This window comes from Phalacrocorax aristotelis, chromosome 13 (genome assembly GCF_949628215.1).
Source record: "Phalacrocorax aristotelis chromosome 13, bGulAri2.1, whole genome shotgun sequence".
NCBI classification, from domain to species: Eukaryota; Metazoa; Chordata; class Aves; order Suliformes; family Phalacrocoracidae; genus Phalacrocorax; species Phalacrocorax aristotelis.
The window spans coordinates 11,112,783-11,130,832 of record NC_134288.1 but is presented as its reverse complement, the minus strand read 5'-3'; the positions used below and the strand labels follow the sequence as shown (position 1 = coordinate 11,130,832).

At 42.3% G+C, this 18,050-nt stretch overlaps 1 protein-coding gene across 1 annotated transcript in view; it reads right to left on the bottom strand.

The window, feature by feature from the left end:
* The window catches only part of PXDN (peroxidasin), a 45,923-nt gene extending 31,298 nt beyond the window's left edge, over nt 1-14,625 (bottom strand). The window contains exons 1-2 of the mRNA XM_075108541.1: nt 14,405-14,625; nt 4,099-4,170 (exon numbers count right to left, since the gene is read on the bottom strand). Coding sequence (XP_074964642.1) covers nt 4,099-4,170; nt 14,405-14,568 — 236 coding nt within the window. The 5' untranslated portion in view covers nt 14,569-14,625. The remainder of the gene's footprint in view (nt 1-4,098; nt 4,171-14,404) is intronic.
* Between the last annotated feature and the right edge of the window lie 3,425 nt (nt 14,626-18,050).

Genomic DNA, 18,050 nt, shown 5'->3' with positions numbered 1-18,050 from the left:
TGACAGAATGATCTGGAATAGCCATTTCCCATATTTGAGGGAGAAACTTTTATTCTGAGATCCAAGCAGGCTCCGACACCCCCTTCTTGCTTGCAGGAACTCATTCCCTCAAGAGCTACTAGAGGGTTCAGGACAGAACCTCTGTGTTACTCCCGTTGTTCACCCTGAAACCCTTCACAAGCAGCATCTAAAGGAGAGCTGCAGAGCTCACCAGAAGTGCCTTTTGCTCTCACCTAAACAGAAAAAGAAACATGTGTGATGTGTGCAAGGACGTTGGCAGGGCAAAGGCACAGGCAGAAGCACATACCATGATGTGGTCTCCACAGAGTCCCTATTCTCTAGGGTGCCCATGGCACAGGCACAACAAAATACCTACTGGGAAAGTCAAGAAATACTGCCTTGGTCTCAGGGTTGGACATTTCTATAGATGATGCTGGAAAGACCCAAGTAGCAGGCAACCATTTGGCTGTGATGATCTTGGTTTGAAAATCAGGCAATCAACCAGTTGGGTCAACGCAGCAGGGTGCTGACCTCCTGTGGGAGCATGTAAGGGCACAGTCATGCACGGGTGTCATCATCCATCCCCAGCCAAACATGACCTAAAGGAACAAACACTGGAATGGATGCTATGCCTCACCATGGGCTCGCAATGTGTTTTCTTTCTTCCACAGTCCACCACCTGCTGTGAGCTAATGTTGGTTTCAGCGATGTGGATGGGTTTGGCAAACTCAAAAAAAAAAAAAAATCTGGTGAGGGGCTGTGGGTATTTTGTGGATGGCATACAAGAGTTTTTTCCCCTCCCTCTCCCTGCTACCCTTTTTTTTTTTTTTTTTTTTTACCCAGGGGACATAGTAACGGTTTAAAAATACACAAAGGAGACCCTGACACCAACATCTGCAAAGGAACTGAGAAGAGGCAATAGGAAGGGATGAGGAAACCTTACAACTCTGAGACCTTTGGCCCAGGACTTCTCCAGAGCACAGTATGTTGCTGACAGCCAATGAGCAAACTGCCAGTGGTGCAGGATTTAGGATAATTGCTTATTACCTGTGGTGCTGTATCAGGAGTCCCCAGCCAGAAGCATATAATGACTGTATCTCTTCCATAGACAAACAGGGCTCCTGTTTTTAATTTTAAAGTAGTGCTCTGTAATTTATCAAATCTCTGCACCAGGGAGAGAAAAGAAGAGAGCAGAGCCAGGGGAAGGTTTGAACTGTTGAAAAGCCCCATGGGAGATTCTTGGCAGGCTCCTCTTCTGTCAGTCTCAAAGCCCACCTCCCCACATCCAATGCAGGCTACAAAGGTTTCCTTATCAGGGTGGTTTATAAACTGTCAAAATTGGATATAGTACAGCCATCCTGCCCAAAACAAGATATAGAACAGAAGCTTCACCAGAATCTGCTGCCCTTCCTCTGCCAGGCCAAAGCATTGTAGGAAAAGGCTCTTAAAAGCATTCATTTGCTTAAGGAACATTTATTTAAGTCCCATGGCAGAAAGCTGCAAGCTCAGAGCTCTGCATACAGAACCTGAGCTACCCTGTCCTCCAAACCACTCACTTCAAATATTCTGGCCAAACTTTCCTAGTAAGTATCTCAGGGATTTTAAAGGATTTATTCTCTTTATCACTTGAAGACCTATGAGAATCCTCAGGCAAAAGTTTACCACATAAGAAACATCAGCAAATTCTTCAGCTCTTGTCAGTTTTGATGTGGGAATTGGACAAATCAAAATTCCTGGAAAGAAATTTGCTTTAGGACTATGAGGTCTGATGTTCTTTCATTCAGTTATCAAGCTCCTCATCTGTGGGAGTTAACTACTCCGAGTGAGAGAATAACTGATTTCTCCAGTTTGCTGGCCAACCAAGAAATACAAAGTACTACCTAAATGGAAAGGTTTCATTTGCAAAAGCAGTTGATTTTCAGAATTCAAATATAAAAATGCCATATTTTGTTAGAGCGGTGTTTCACCTAGTCTAGTATTTCAGCTTTAACGATGGTCACAGGACACTATTTAAGGAGAGCCACTATCTGTGCAAAACATGTTCCTCTTACTGTCCTGGCATCCACAATGATGAGATTAGGGATGTTAAGGGGTACATTCCTGCCTATTCCCTTTAGTATCTGTTCATGGACTCACTGTCCTTGATTTCTTTCTCCAGGAGGATGTGGAGACAGAAAAGAAAAAGAATTGGACAAATTCATGGAGCATAAACAGGTATTATAGGGAGGCAGGTCTTTCCATCTCAGCCAGGCTGCGTATCTATATATAGCTTTAAGCAGAAGTCTTGCAGATGTCAGGGACCTGCCTAGACCAAGGCACTGGCAGGGCAGGAACTGGGATCTCTTACAAAGCTCCACAGGTTGGGTGGAGCCTCTGTCCAAGTGAAGGCCTGCCAGCATCCTTAGTTTCCCCAGGGTTCGGCTGAAACTAGCCTGGCGGTCCTGCCGTGCTGCCTGCCAAACATCTGTCTGCATCACACAGAGATGACATAATTTGGAATGGTTTGTTTTCTCTACTCAGGAGAGCTTCAGGGGTGAAAGAGCAGCTCCAGAGATCAAGATGCCTCAGCAGAGCTTTGTGATAAAGTTAAACCCTATGGACTTGGACTCTATTTTCTCACTAGATGTTTTAGTCACTTTTCTCACCATATCTCAAATTACAGAAATCCATCGGTATTAATCTTCAGGTTCTTTTTTCTCTACTATTTTTGGTAATTAAGTACTGTGGTGCTGTTTGAGAGCCTAACACGGGCTGTTCTCATGCTCTGGAGGAACAGCATCATTGGCAATAAAATTTTCTACCAGCCTACTAGCTGACCACCTGCCCTGTGAGCAGGGGCCTGGGCCACAGCCAGGATAATATGAAGCATTGTGCAGTTGTGGTTTGGCCAATCTGTCCCTCACATACAGTGAAAAAATATTTAGCACATTTTGATTTTTAGAAGATAACTATTGAACAGGTCTCTCTGATAAAGTGCTGCTGTATTCCCACTCTTCCTAAACTTGTTACAATTGACTGAATTCCTTATTGACCAGGTCTTCCTTCTTTCAGCACTGCCATCTTTACAGAATGAGGGACTTCAGATCTTTCAAGGTCAAACAGTAAAAACAAAACAGTCTGGACTTTCTCTTCCATTTCAGACCATGAATCTACAAACCCAGGAAATCTGAGTGTGTCTGTCGTGCAGTGCAGATTCCCAAGCTAGCTGGTTTGCTTCGCAGGGAGATTCGAGCTTGGACCTGGAAATCTTATAGCTGTTAGCACCATGTTACAGCTTGAATAATCAGATCAGAGTCTCAACAGCCAATTTCATCCAGCACAGTGCTGTGCTGACACAGCTTCTGTTTCTGATTTGGGAGCTGGTTTGTTTCAGCTTCTTGGCTACACAGTGTATATGTACTTGTATCTATGTTCGAACCATCAGCCTTACAGTGGCAAGAAGCAGCAAAGGTTCCCACTATTTCCTTTGAGCACAGTGAGAAACGTTTTAGTAAGAGTAGTGTATCAAACCGACGTGAGCATATCTGCTCTGGCTGGGATGCAAGACTAAAGGAACTGCCTTCTGCTCCCACTCCCACCTGCAGTAGGGTAGGCGTAGGCATTTATTCTAGGGCAAGGCATAGGGACAAGACAGCATTTGGAAGGATGCCCTCTCACTTCAGTCAAAATCATGTAGAGCAGTTAATGTGGTTCATGTATTTGACGAGGCCATGGAAAAGAAGCTTTTAATGCATCCCTCTGCTATCTTGATCCCAGGCCAGAACTGTTTTTATGGGCTACTCTAAAGCCACACCTGCTGAAACACGCTCAGGCGGTGACAGTACGCATCAGGATTTTTAAGTTTGTTTTTTTTTTTTTTTTAAAAAAAAGACAGGTTAATTGCCAAAATGAAAGTTATTAAATTGCATATTGAAATTAAAAAGGGTAAGACACATGATCCAGGGAAGAACAGAAATAATTTCAAAGCTTTAGCTGGATATGCACAACTTGGCTGAAAGAACAAAAAGAACAAGGCCATCTTTAAGCCATTATGGGGGATAGTACTAACATAAGTAATAAATGGATATCCTCACTGCAAGATCACTGAGTGGAACTTACAGCGTGTTGAGGTTCTTCAGTTTCCTGAAGGCTCCAGGCTGTATCTCCTTGATGTGGTTGAAACGTAGATCTCTGAAAGCAGAGAATACAATCAGTGCACTTGTGATATAAACAAGCCATTAGCAATCAGCATCGTCCACGGGAGGAAGGGAAGAGGGCTGCTGGGAAAGTCTGTCATACAAGGCCTACGTTAAGTGGAGAAATGGAGACAAAGATCAGGGAAGGGAGCGGAAGAGGAGTGGGGACAGTGGCTGGGGTCTACTGTTGTCTGCAAAGTAAGCCAACAGCCAGGACAAGCCTACATTTACAAAATTCATTTTAATTTCACAGAAAACTAAAGACTGAAAGGACTCAAGTAATCATTTCCATGACCACCAGAAAAGGTCTGCTGCTCAACACCCCAAGTTCATGTGCAATTACACTTGCAACTCATACTGATTTGTAGAGGAATGAACATCATCACATGGATCCATTTTTTAGCTCCCTAGCAAAGTTATCTTTGCCCTAAAATGGTTAAATCTGATCAAATAACCTCATATAATAAGCATTTCACATTCTGCTCCGCAATGCTCCAAGACTTAGAACAGCTTATCGCTGCCTGCATTTCAAATTTGTGCCAACTTCAATTAGAATTAGTGGAGTCCAGGGGATTCTGGCAAATTTCAAGGGCTGTCCATGTAACTACATCAGCTTGGAGCCCTAAAACATGGGGTTTTGATTGCTAATGAGATAATAAAATAAGAGCTAAGTGGTTTAACCTGGTTAACCAAGTAGAAACACTTCTATAGGGAATGTGCATTGATTTGGCACCTTCCATGGTCCACTGTATTAAAACAAATAGCAAAAGACTGTCAAATGTTTTTTCTGCTAGCTTCTATCCAAAGCAGAACAATGAAGTTGCTTTTTTTTTCCTCCTTCACTGCCTCAGCTATCATATTTAGAGAATACACAGCTATTTCTCAGTTTAAGGCAGCCTTTTAAGGGCATTTGCCGTCAGAGTTAAAACCACACAAATATGCTGAACTGCCTGTCATTGTGGTGCTAAGTTACAGAGCATTTGGAGGCAGACTTTAAAACAAAAATTCTACAAATAACTACAAGTTCAACACTATTTTTTGAACAGGCATCAACGAGATTCATGTTTGTATAAAATTAAGGTTAGAAAGAGGTGCGTTCATTGCAGGTAGCTGTAAACTCAAACTGACAGTGAGTACCCAAGGGGGCTGAAACATCTTTGAGCAAGTACTCAAGAAGAGGATACACAGTAAGTTAACCTGATTTTATTTTAAGATTTAATACTTCTTTAGCTTAACAGTTTGCAAAATGAGTTATTGTATGTTAAAAAAATCCCTGTAAATTTTCTTACTTCTTAGGCAGAAAATGCATGGCATTTTCAATTAACACAAGTTACACTGAACTATTAAACCTCTGCCTTGTTACTCCTTTGTTATCACAGAATGCAATAGAACACATGCCGGAGGAAGTTGTTTTTTAATGTTGTTTTCTCCTTTCTTTTCAGCTCTGAACAAAGGAGAGAAGACTAAGGTAGGGAGAAGTCTCTCCCCTTTCTTAGTGCTAAGTATTGCACAGAGAAGAGTTAGAGGGCAGGAAGGAACACAGCTTCAGTATTTCAAAAAAAGCATTGCAATTCTAATTTACAAGCACCATTTGTCCACTGCAAACTGCAGTCCCGAAGGGTCACCCTTAGGAATTGCAGTTTTTAACAGTAACTTTACCTTTGACATTTTCTGATGTGTTTGGCTTTACTTGCATTGCTTCAAATGCACGTTTCTTGCTCTTCTTGTTGGAAGGTGTTACATATCCCTCTTCCCTGATGATGTGAATTTGAGGATATCTGTACAGATTTTTCAAGGCAATGGTTGACACCATAAAGCCAAATACAATTAAACATTGGCAAAGGTGATAGCACAAGGCACCGACTATTCTCCACGGCCTCATTAAAAGGAAATGAGGAAAGACTAGACCATGAAAAAAAAGTGAAGACATGCAAACTTGATTTATACACTGTAATGCACAGACACCAACTCTGCCTGCCCTGGGGGGCTGTAAAGAGCTGTGTAATTAGTCCAGGCAGCTGGCTACAGGTAATAGGGAAAATAACAAATAAATGGAAGAAATACACAGGGGTCAGAGCTGAAGCTGTTGACGCTCATGGAAGGCAGCGGGAAGCAGGCAGTGAAGTGTAGAATACCGCTTTGGGTCACAGACTGCAGGTGGGGGAAAAAAAAAAATCATACTGTTTTAATGAACAAAGACAACTGCAATCCTTCACACTCCAGCCTTCACACATAAGCACACAGCTTCCACAGCTGAAACAAAAAGCAGAACACAACCACAGACTGAAAACACCTCTGAAAACCCAGAAAAATAAAACACAAGCTCTTCCACTCCCAGGGCTGTTTTCTCTATTGGTTGCTTGCTGAAAATGACTCCTTGGAAATGCTGCTGTGGAAGTTTGCACCTGGTCTCCAGCTCCCTAAGGAAGTCTGACCTCCCAGGCAGTGGGTTTCTTCACCTGCAAGAGCAATAAAGCAAATCTGGGCTGCAGAGCCTGGCAGGAGTGACCTTGTGTCACTAACAGAGAGGTCTCATGGCTGTCGCTTGGCGGGACCATCTCTCAATAGCGTTCCTGCTGCTGAGAAGCACGTGGATGGGGAGATGCCTCCTGAGAGTTCCCACTGCTGAGCGAGCAATGGGGGTCTGGTTTCATGCAGGAACTTTTCCCCTACACCATCACCAAGGAGCATATAATAGAACTTAGCTTGTTATTTTAATATCTTGACTTTTTTCTGTTTTCTGTTCCAGATAAGAGCTTCAAATGTGTCCCAGGACCCCAGCTGTCTTGCACTCTTTTGGAAAGCTCACTCTCCGGTTTGCTCTCCATTACACAAGGGCAACAACTTTCCCCACAGACCAAAAAAGGGAACTGAAAGAGTGCATGTCTACTCTGAGTGCTTCATTTCAAGAAATGATGTGAATTAACTGGAGAGAATCCAGATGAAAGCAATGTAAATGATCTGAAGTCTAGAAAACATGACAATGAAAAGAACTGAAATGGCTTATTTAGCCATAGGTACAAAAACTATATCAGAACATTGCTACAAACAGAAACGGGCAAATAGTCACTGACTAAAACTGCAGGTTCTGGTTTTTTAACCAAAAAAAAGTCTTAAACAGCAATGCTAATAAAACACTCAGGTGGAGTGCAGGTCCATCATTAGTTGCAATGTCGTTTAGGTAGCATGGATCCTGCCCTGGAGCCAGGATGGACTAGAGTATTTTGCTCCCTGTATCCATGAAAGTAGCAAAAAGACAGTAGTGTGGGCGTCCCTACACAGCAAAGAAAGCCCCTGGAGACATGGAGGAATGCACATCTTCCTCCTCACCAACATATTAAGAAAAACCCCAAACTTTGGCTCATCCATAGTGTTTTTTCTCCAGACCTTGCCTTAGCCTGAAGTTTAGCTGGTAATGAATGCCACGTAGGGCTGCACTGGGAAATTCCTCGCTTGCATGTATTTGATTGAGAACATTCCCTACAGAGTTTGTCCCCTCTTACACAGAAACGCTTGTTTCCCTCTATTCCCAGGGCACTCACTCTGGAAACTTTACACTTCTTTTCACGAACAAGTGTGCTTTTTACAGGGACCCACCACACAGCTTCTCCCGGCCAGCACGTTCCAGCTGCTGTGTGCACCAGCAGCTGGGCTCCCTCACTCCCGCCTGCTGCTTTCTACCTTGGTTGGTATTTGCAAAATGGGGGTAAAAAAAAAAAAAAATCCCTTGTGATTTAACTCTCCCCCGTGTTTTCAAGGCCAACAGTCTGAGATTACAAGATACCTTTCCACAAGGAACAAAGGGGATATCTGCTGCTAGAGGATCCCAGATCCTTTTCTACCTTCACATACACAGTGCCTGGCGGCCTGGGACAGCAGCTGTCCTGCTTCACACAACACTGATCCCTCCGGACAGTACCAGCCTAGCTGGCTTAGCAGAAAACCTCACCAAACCCTCGTGCCAAAGCACCATAGTTTTGACAGGTAACTGGGCTGGAATACGTGGATAATCCAGGATCTGCTATTGAAATAACTCACCTTTTCTGACTCTGGGAACTCTTAACCCCATTGCAGAGGCTTACCAAGAATGCCAGAATTTGCAAATGGATGAGGGAACAGGTCTTTACAGAATGACACTTGAATCTTTCTGATCCTCCCAGAACAATCATTCCTAAAAAGCACTGTGTTAAATAATTAACAGTGATTAGCATATAAAGCAATCAATGGCTTTTCCACCTCTGTTTAATCTATTTAGGCCTTTGCAGAATCATGTATTACTATGTTAACTGAGCAGATAATTAGCTAGAAGAGGTTTTTCACTGCAGTACCATGGAAATTACTGGGTTTGTTTCATGGAAGTATCTTGTGTTCAAAAACTCTGTGCAAAGCAACGATCTGGCAGTTCTGGAGCATTTCACCCAGAACTGGCTGAGTAAGTGGCAGCCACCCAATCATTTGCAGCAAAAAGAGAGAGAGTAAAGGTGGTTTTACAGAGATAAGACACTGAGGTTCATTCCAGTGTTTCCTGGGGAAGGGAGGGTGTGAAAGACATCCTAAACACAATTTATAAGTCAACTTTCCCACATATAAGAAGAGCCAGAACATTTATCAGAAAGATATTAATCTCTCTTACTTATCTGCAGAACATCTGAGTCAGCTCAGCAGGTTCCCTGGTCCTGCCAAACAGCTCGAGCCCTGGCAGGAAGGGAAAACAGCCTTGCTGAGATGGAAATGAAGTCTTCCAGACTCACTGTCATCAGCTCCCCAACTCAGGGACACGAGTCCCCAAATGGTTTTAATAAATGACAGCCTTCATCTCAAATCCCTACATGGACAGCTGAGCATTGCCATTTCTGCTAGACAGATGAGACTGCAGGGAGGCTCAGGGCTGGGGGTTTTTCCAAGTCCTGACTATTCTGGGGAGTACCAGCTTAAGACATCAGGATTTGACTGTTCAAAGAGTGAAGAGGAAGGAAAATATGTTCAGCATGGAAATACTAGTAAACGAGATTATATGATCATGGAGGAAACACTGAAGAGCAAGCAGATGCAGAGAGCCTCACGCTGCGGAACAGGCTGTGTTCTCTGGTGCACTGCCACGCTGCTTACATTTTGAAGTCGGGATGGGCACACTAGATATTACCTAAGAAATTACCACAGGTATTCCTGAAACCAGCTTTTTAAGATTTTGGCTCCCACAAACGGGGGTCAGATTTTCAAAAGGGCTCCCTCTGCGTCAGCTGGGGCTGTAATTCAGGAACCAATGTACCAAGATGTTTTGACCCCACCTTTTCTGTGCACATATGCTGGTGTGAATGTTGCACTTCACAGCCTGGCCTGGAAGGCTGTGCCAAGGCAGGAGAGGTCTGCTGGTGCTTCACCCCTGGTGGAACCATTTAGTCTCCTGCCACAGGGCATCCCTTTAGCTCCTGCCAGTATAGGCAGGAGCAAGGAATATCTCAAAACATAGTTTTGGCCCTGGACACATATTCAAGTAAGGAAATTACACAGGAAGCTGTTGACCTGATCAATCTTAGATAATTTGATCTATTATGTATTAACAGCTGATATGGAAATTAGGGTCTGATCTTAATCAAACCGGCTAAGTCTATTCTTGGGCATCCATGTCAACAAGGAGCAAGACTCTCTTAACCTAATGGGTATTTACTTTGTACCACCTATTCAAGATATTGCCCACGTCAAATGAAGACAACTTTCCCTCCTGCTGAACTGTGTTCTGACCCTCACCTGGAAGGAGTAAAAGAAAATTTCAGAGCGTAAACATATATATATATATCTTTTTCATGGAGTCCAAGAAGCAGTAGCAAAATGCCAGCTTGAATGAACTGCTGGGGCATTCTTTAATATCAAGTCTCACGTAGCATAGGTGTCAGCTTTTTTCTTTTTTAAGAGCATGACCATTTAAGTCTTTACCCAAAATATACATTCCTTCACCAAAAAATACTGGCTTCTCCTTAAAAAGCACAGGAAAAAATCCCCGTATACCTATGGAGAGAAGGATGTGGTGAGGTCAATGAAAATACAAATACTCAAGTGGAAACCAGATGATGAAGTACTATGAAGTTCATTGAAGGCAGGTTTTCTAAGCACTTAAGGTAGCTACAACTGCAAGAGTTAGGACACTTTCATCAAAAGATGCTGGAATGTTTCTAGAAGGAAAATATGTTTTAAATACTTTCCCTCCCCATTTTCCTTCCGATGAAGGGACCTCTATAAATAGAACATACAGACGACTTTGGTCACCTCTAAAAGGTTTAATGAGGCTTAAACACTACACTGAAAGAAGTCAGAAAGAGATCACACCTGGCACATCCAGAATGCGTGGGTGTGCATTTAATAGCTGCATATAAGACTATCACACGCAGAGGAAATGAGTAATCTGTTCTTCAACCCAAAGCGCACGACAGAGACCACAAAGGGAGCAGCACTTCCAAGAACTCATTTGCTCAGTAAACCTTTCCCCAACAAATGTATGAAGTTCCTTCTCAAAACTATGCTCCTTAAGACAGGCTGAGCTCGCTACGCCCTGTCCTACTACAGCCTCCCCCTGCTGCAGCGCAATGACCTGCGGGAGGAAGAAAGGAACCGAGTGGCCACCAAACAAGCAGCACAGCAATGAAGGGAAACAAAACTTGTCAAGCTGGCTGTGCTTACACTGCCCAATTAGCAACCAGGTCTGTGAACAACTGGGTCACCTTCAGTTCATGCCAGCGATGCGTTCAGATCCCAGATACTGCGCTGCTTTTGCTTGTGCCCTCAGCTATGTTTCTCTAGAAGTACTCATTCATTATGTGCTATGCATAATGCAGAAAGGAGAATAACCCATGGATAATTGGATGGCAATCCATTAGCTGCCAGCCAGAGGGGAACTTCTTTCCATGGATTTCTTCTACTCATGCCCACACGTTTCAAGTGTATTGTTTTAAATGTCACACTGTAGAACAAATGACTTAGAAGGTTAAAGACCTATTGAAATTTTCTGAGTGTATGTTTCACAGCTGTTCCCTTCTTTGGGCTGCTGGCAAAAAGAACTGCTTGAATCCCAGCGGTAACCAGCAGATCACATCTGGATAATCATGTTCCAGTTGAACAGACAGCAGCCAAAATACGTTTGCAGTTATACACCATGAATTTTTATGGCTTGCTTATCTGTACACGTGTAGCCATTTCTGCCATCCTATTCTCTGCTCAGGATAAAACAAACAGACTTCATTACCAAAGATTAATAGTCTATTGCTAAAACCAGACATTGGGCCAGATCCTCAGCTGCACCCAGCTGGGACCGGGAAGGGAGGAGGAAAATGGCGACCAAAGAGGAGCCAGTAACACTTCATCAATCCTGGAACTGGTTCCTTGCCAATCCCAGCATCACTCGGAGAAGGCTATGGGCTGCTCTAAGTTAAGCCAGCTGGCTACAGCCCCGAGGGGGCCATCTGCCAACCGGCCTTGTTGAAGCACAGCATGTGCCAGCTAGAAGACTTCCCCACTCTTCAAGGATTGTTAGAGAGAGGGTGGCACGGAGTCATGGAGGTCAGGAAGCCTCAGACTCCCAATTTCAAAGCAAACTCCATCTGGAAACTGCAGCTGTTCTGCAAGGGAACAGAGCTGGATCCTGGGATCGATGTTTGTATCTGCAGTCACAGACTTGGTCCTATTCACACCAAGGGGCGAGTGTGGAAAATATCACAAATATCTTCTATTCAGAAGAACTCCATGATCAAGACTATTCTTGCTATAACTCTGAATGTTCACTCTGACAGAACCATCCTCCCAGGAGAAAGATTAACATACCAAAAAGTTGGAGTAGGCAGGGGCTTGGTTAAGAAGCATTCTTTGATCTTTCACAATTAAAGAAAGTTTAGTTATTCAAATGCTATTTATAACAGATACAATAGGATGCTGGCTGGCAAAGGCATTTACATACATTAGATCTTCAAGATAGCCAGAAAGTCAGCATTTTTACTTGCCACACACATAAAGGCACACAATATGCCAACAGAGAACACTTACCAGGCTCTTATGCCTTTATATCTACAGAAATTTCTGCTCATCAGTATGGCTTTTGCTCATAATTATGTACACAGTATTAGAAGAGAATAAACAAAATAAACCTCCTTAAAAAAATACTGGTCTGTAAAGACAGTCATCTCATTTTGGAATGTTACTACTTTTATCTCTCACACCTGCCATTTAGTTAATGTTTAAAAACACAGTTTCCCATTCAAGGCTGTGGCTATCATGTTAAACTAAATAAACCAGCTTTCCAAATGGTTAAGCAGACAAAAAACATGGACCATTTACAAGCAGTTTACATGCAAAGTAGAACAGAGGAAAGGGAATTGAGGTGACTGCATACATTGCCCTGGAAAATCTGGTCTGCTTTCTAGATTGAGTTTTACAGACAACTGAATACCACCCACATTACAGCAAGATACTACCTGGAGTTCTAGTAAAGCTGCAAGGACAAGCCATGGACCAGAGTTACATTTTGCCCCCTGCAGCACAGAAAGAATGAAGCGTGCTATTGCCAGAGACCATTTAGAAATCCACCATTCCAGTACTGAAAAAAAGTTGGTGACCACAACAAATTTCCTTCCCCCTGCACTCAAGAGAATCTCTACAGGAACCACACTCGGGCTATCCAGTGTGACAGTAAATGCTGTCTCATTTTGGAAAGAAAACAGAAATAAAAATCTACTGAGCTCAGAAATATCCGAGTTTAGCCAACAAAACAAAATTTTCCCCCAATAAAATCTATGTTTAAACAAAGAGATACAAACTACTTTCTACTACTGCTAAAATCAAATAACATAAGGGTATTTTAAATATTTTAAAATTTTAAGATGCAGATAAATTTATAAGGGGGAAAAATAAGTTTGTGGAGAGTCAGACCCTGCAAGCTGCTGTAGAGCAGATAACCACTACCCAGTTTGCAACAAGCCATACAGTACTGACCCGTTCCACACTGTAGAATAACCACTTCATCCCTAGGCCAGAGAGAGAGAGCAAGTCTACATTCTGACCTGCCCCATGTCAGGGTGAATCCCAAGCAGCCCAGCTGCCATCGGTTTTCTCAACAACATAGCTTTGGCAGCTGTAGCAAGTGTAGACATTTTCCTGCGTGACACTAATGCTAGAACCGCTGTGGTTTCCATCCACCAAAACAGATCTGGATGGCCTCAATTAAAATGCCAGCATCTTGCCCACATCACGTTCCTTAGGCTGCCAGCAGAGAAAATGCATTAGCAATATTAGTGAGATATTTACAGGAGAAATGCTAGCAGAGATGTTCTGGCTGAAACCAAATTTGGCTTGTTACAGTCACAAGGAAAGGCTTCTCAAACTAGCATTGAAGAAGTTTTACAGTCAGCAGCAGTTTAAGGAGGATGAGCATAAAGACAAATTTTTGACAAGTCTTTCCTACTATTTACAAAAAAAATCTTCCAAACCAAGGGATCAGCTCAGAGCAGCACAAAGGAAAGTATTTTGTCACTGCCTCTTAAAGCCACCTTTAAGTTTAGGATTAACTACTTCAGAATCACAGGAAAGTGCCATTCTGGATCTATCAGAAAGAGCTGTGTAAGAGTCTCCAAACATACATGTCCTTTTCCTCCACTTTTTCTGTTCAAATGGACTCAGCCAGCAGCTCCCATGCCAACAGGTACTTTATTTCTCAAGGAATCTGTGAGTTGCCTCAATTTTTGCTTTCCAAATAAGACTTAAGTTTGGTTTGTATAGTTCAGAGAGAAACTGGAAAACCAGTGCTTAAAGTCTAAGAAAGAAATAGGGTCATATTTATTAGAAAAGTGTTTTTCAGTAGAGAAAAAAATCCTGAACTGCTGTATTTCCTCTCTCCCCCTACACTGATATACAAAGCCTTCTCAAACAGACACTGTGTAACTTCCTGGAAGCTTAGTTTAACATTTGTGACCCTTCATTCTCCAAAACTGTCTTCCAGTGATTGTCCTGGCATTATTCTTATTAATTTTTTCAGTTCCCTTGATTATCCTGTTAACAATTAACTGATGCTAAAAACAAGCAGTTTCCTCATTTAAAAGCATTAAACAATTTGTGATGCAGACAATTCTGCGGGGGGGTGGGGGGTTGGGCAGGGAAGGAAGATAAAAAGCATGCCTTTGGCCTTGGCTTTTTACTTCTTTTTAAAGGCCAAGCAGGTAAGAAGGCAGTAAAATGAAAGGGTTACTCACAGTATGTTTGTCTGGGGTGGGACATCGGGGATGGTTTCCAACATCAGATGCATGCATCTTACTGTAGCCCTGAAGCACAGGCAGCGACTAGGACAGGAGCAGGAGAAACTAGGCAAGAGGAGAAAATACAAAAATCCTCGAAGAGCTGAAGATCTGGTCAGCATGGTGTTTGCTGGAGTGTATTTGCCTCAATTCTGAACTGCAGGGAGCTGACAAAAAAAAAAGTTTCCCAGCACTGCGGTCCAGGAGGAGGGGACTCATCAGCATGTGTTTGCAATTAAATTAAGGCAGTTTGACAGTCTAACCGCCCACCCTCTCTGCCATTATGTACATCACTGAAGATCAGACTGTTTCCACCCCTCTTTAATAGCGGTGCTGAAATATAAGCTCTTAATTTCTATGTATTTTTGCCTTGTTTCTTATTTTGAACAGCCAGTTAACTCCTCACCGTCTTCTCAGGCATTTATCTCAAAGCAGGCAGAATGCACCTCTGGGGACAGTGACCAAAAAAATGATGCTGTGCTTCCAGGGCTGAGCCAGGATGCAGACGGCCCCGGGTCAAGTTTTTTATGTCAAAATGTTTGCCGTAGCACACTCTCCACAAACTAAAGATAGCATCTTATCTAACAGCCTGTCAAACGCATCAGGCAGTAAGACTTTTAGGATAGAGGCTGCCTCTTATTACAAGTAGTTTCAACATCCAGCAAAAATTTGTCTCCAGCTATTGATGGGAGCACAGAATGCTACAGGTAAGTGATTTTAAAGGGGAGATTACTATCAGACCACAAATAAAGACAAAAAAAACCTTCTGATATTATGCATTCTGTAAAGTTTCTTATGCAGAATAAAAGCTGATTAATTTAAAGACCTCTTAGCTCGTATAATTTCTTTATACAAGGATGTCATTTGGAAATAAGTCAGGATTGTGGAGAAATTAAAGGCAATTGAGGGGAGGAGAAGGAAAGAAACAATGAAACCAACTGAGTTTGAGCTGTAGGAAATATAAACCCCAAATTGCTTCTCCCATTAGATGATAAAACTTGAGATGCAAAAGGGAAGACTTGTTTCTGGTTGAATTAATCACCTTTCACTATGATAAAGAAGCTCAGAGTGAAAAGAGCTTGTCTTAGGTTTTAAGTTATTACTACACAAGATCCTAAATGTGCGGGTTGAGCATTAATGCCTTACACTCATGCTAATTAGGATATAAAAGTACTTGAGGAATTCCAAACATGGCACCATTCCACATTACCTGGAAGATCAAACAAAAGTTTCCCATCAACCTGCACGTCTGCTTTATACTGTAAACTACAATATAATTAACGTGACAAAACAGTACTTAACAAGAGTGACATTTAAACTTCCCCGGTTCTCTTCTCCCTTCAAATTCTTTGTCACTTGAGTATTTGGGGAGAGCGCGTTGAGTTTTGAAGTTTCACTTACAAATTTCATGTCATAGATGGTAAAAGCTATATTTTTCCGGCTTTAGAAGGGCATTACACTGCAGGTTTCCTGCATCTAGCCCCCAGGCAAACTGTTGTTTGTTTGCCCTGACATAGCTTTGAAATCTGAGCAAGTTCACGGATCTCCTCCCCGCTCCCTCTGTGGACACAACTCATGGTTTTGAGTAGAGTGTCCTCTAGCGGCCACCCAACCCTTTCTTAGAAAAACCCATTGCTTCAGCCTTTACGTAACAATTGGCAGCTGAAAGCAGATTGCTCCAGGTGAATGACAGCTTTTAAATTCCAATTTGAGCAGTTAAGTGCATCAGAAGTGCCTCCTTCATGTGCATCAGACAACACAACGCAGGTTATGTCAAAGTCTTCAAGTTGTTCTTGCAGCCTGATTTCTCCCCTTATCTCTTTCCAAAACACTGTTAGGACAGGGTAACACAGCTACTTAGGAGCTGCTCTGTAAAGAAGTATTTCCAGGAAACTAAACAAAAATGCTCTCTTCAAACCATGCTTCAGTATTTAGGAAAGTCGTCAACACCTTCCCTGGCACATCTGGCTGCTTTACAATTACAAGGCTTCCCCCTTCTGCCTCTGATTACAGCTTGGTGCATAAACTCTGAGCTCTAAACCAACCATCTGCAAAAAAAAAAAAAAAAAGAAAAAAATCCCTTCCAGGTTTATTTATACTGCTAACAGGAGAGCTACGCTAGGCATCAGTCATGTTACTATACGTACTGTCTTTGGAATCTTATTTCAGTGCCTGGCTGTGCTGTGGGTGGCAGCTTCTCGAAGGATTGATGGGTATTTGCCTATTACTTTGTAGGAATGGGATCTTCAGCCAAGTAACCAGATTTAACAGCGGCCATACCACAGGGGATAATTCGAGTGCAAAGGGCAAGTTCTGCAACCTATACATCTACTTAGACACAGATCTTCACTTGAGCTTGAAACATACCTTACTTATCTCCCCTCTGTGACAAATGGGATGTTTGTGAGATGTTATGAAACACCAGCAATCACAGATCCCTTCATCTTGCATTAATTTATCTTATTCTCCATCAACATGACAAATGTTCAAAAAGGAGTGTGCAGCTCTGAACAAGAAGCAAAAGTTAACTCCTGAGTAACAGGAATGAAAGTTAACACTTGTGTTCCACGCGTAAGCATTTCCAGACTCTGCTGGACAGACTCTTTTACACCGGTAGAATACAAGGAAATTTGGTTTTATTTTTCAGGTGTGGGATCTTAACCGCCACCCTTTTTTGTTTTAACTATCACTTCTGCCCCAGCAGCAAGATTTCACTGGAGTAGGTGCCCTGAAGAGCTCATCACCACTTCCCAGGAAACTGTGTTGTACATTTGACTATGAAGTGAACATAAACATTACCTGACAAATTTAATTTACCTGATACCATTTGTATGACACATCCATGGCTTTCCAAAGCAGAAAAAGATTTTTTTTTTTCAGCAAGCATCACACAAAGGAAGACATTAACACTGAACTGGTCTCATGTTATAGTTGGTAAAATGACATCTATCATACACACAGATGACAGGAAGAAACACAAACTACAGGTGATTATCCTGAGGAATAAAGGTTAACACATACATTTAATTAGCAACAGCTGTATTTGCTACTATGATCAGTTTCCTATTACAGCTGAGTCCTAAAATATTATTCTCAATACTAGTGAAATGGAAGCCTTGAACACCAGCTCTCAAAAATCTGCATTAATTAATCAGCAAAACAGAGCGCAGGAGACAAGAGGAGAGTTGCAGTTCAGAATGCTTTAAACAAGCTCCTGACAAGCTCCTAAACAAGCTAAACCAAACACTGGTTTAGGCAATTCCCTGAAGTACAGAAATGGCCTAAATAACCTTCTGATATCTACTGCCTACTGGTCTAACAGCCAGGTAAGTGAATTCACTCTTTAACTGTTCTGATATATTAAATCTAGATCCGTGCTGAGTGTGCTAATTCCAAAATACATCTTGCACAACGCCATTACATAAAGGTTTAGAAATCATCAGCTGGGCAGGTTTCTTTTGAAAGATTATATTGTGAGGAGTTCATCTAAAACTATGTACCTGCACCATATTATTACGTGCTCTTTCTAGTGTCTTAACCTTCAATTACGGAAATAAGTACTTGTCTACAAAGTATTCTAATCACAACATAATGCAAAGCCATG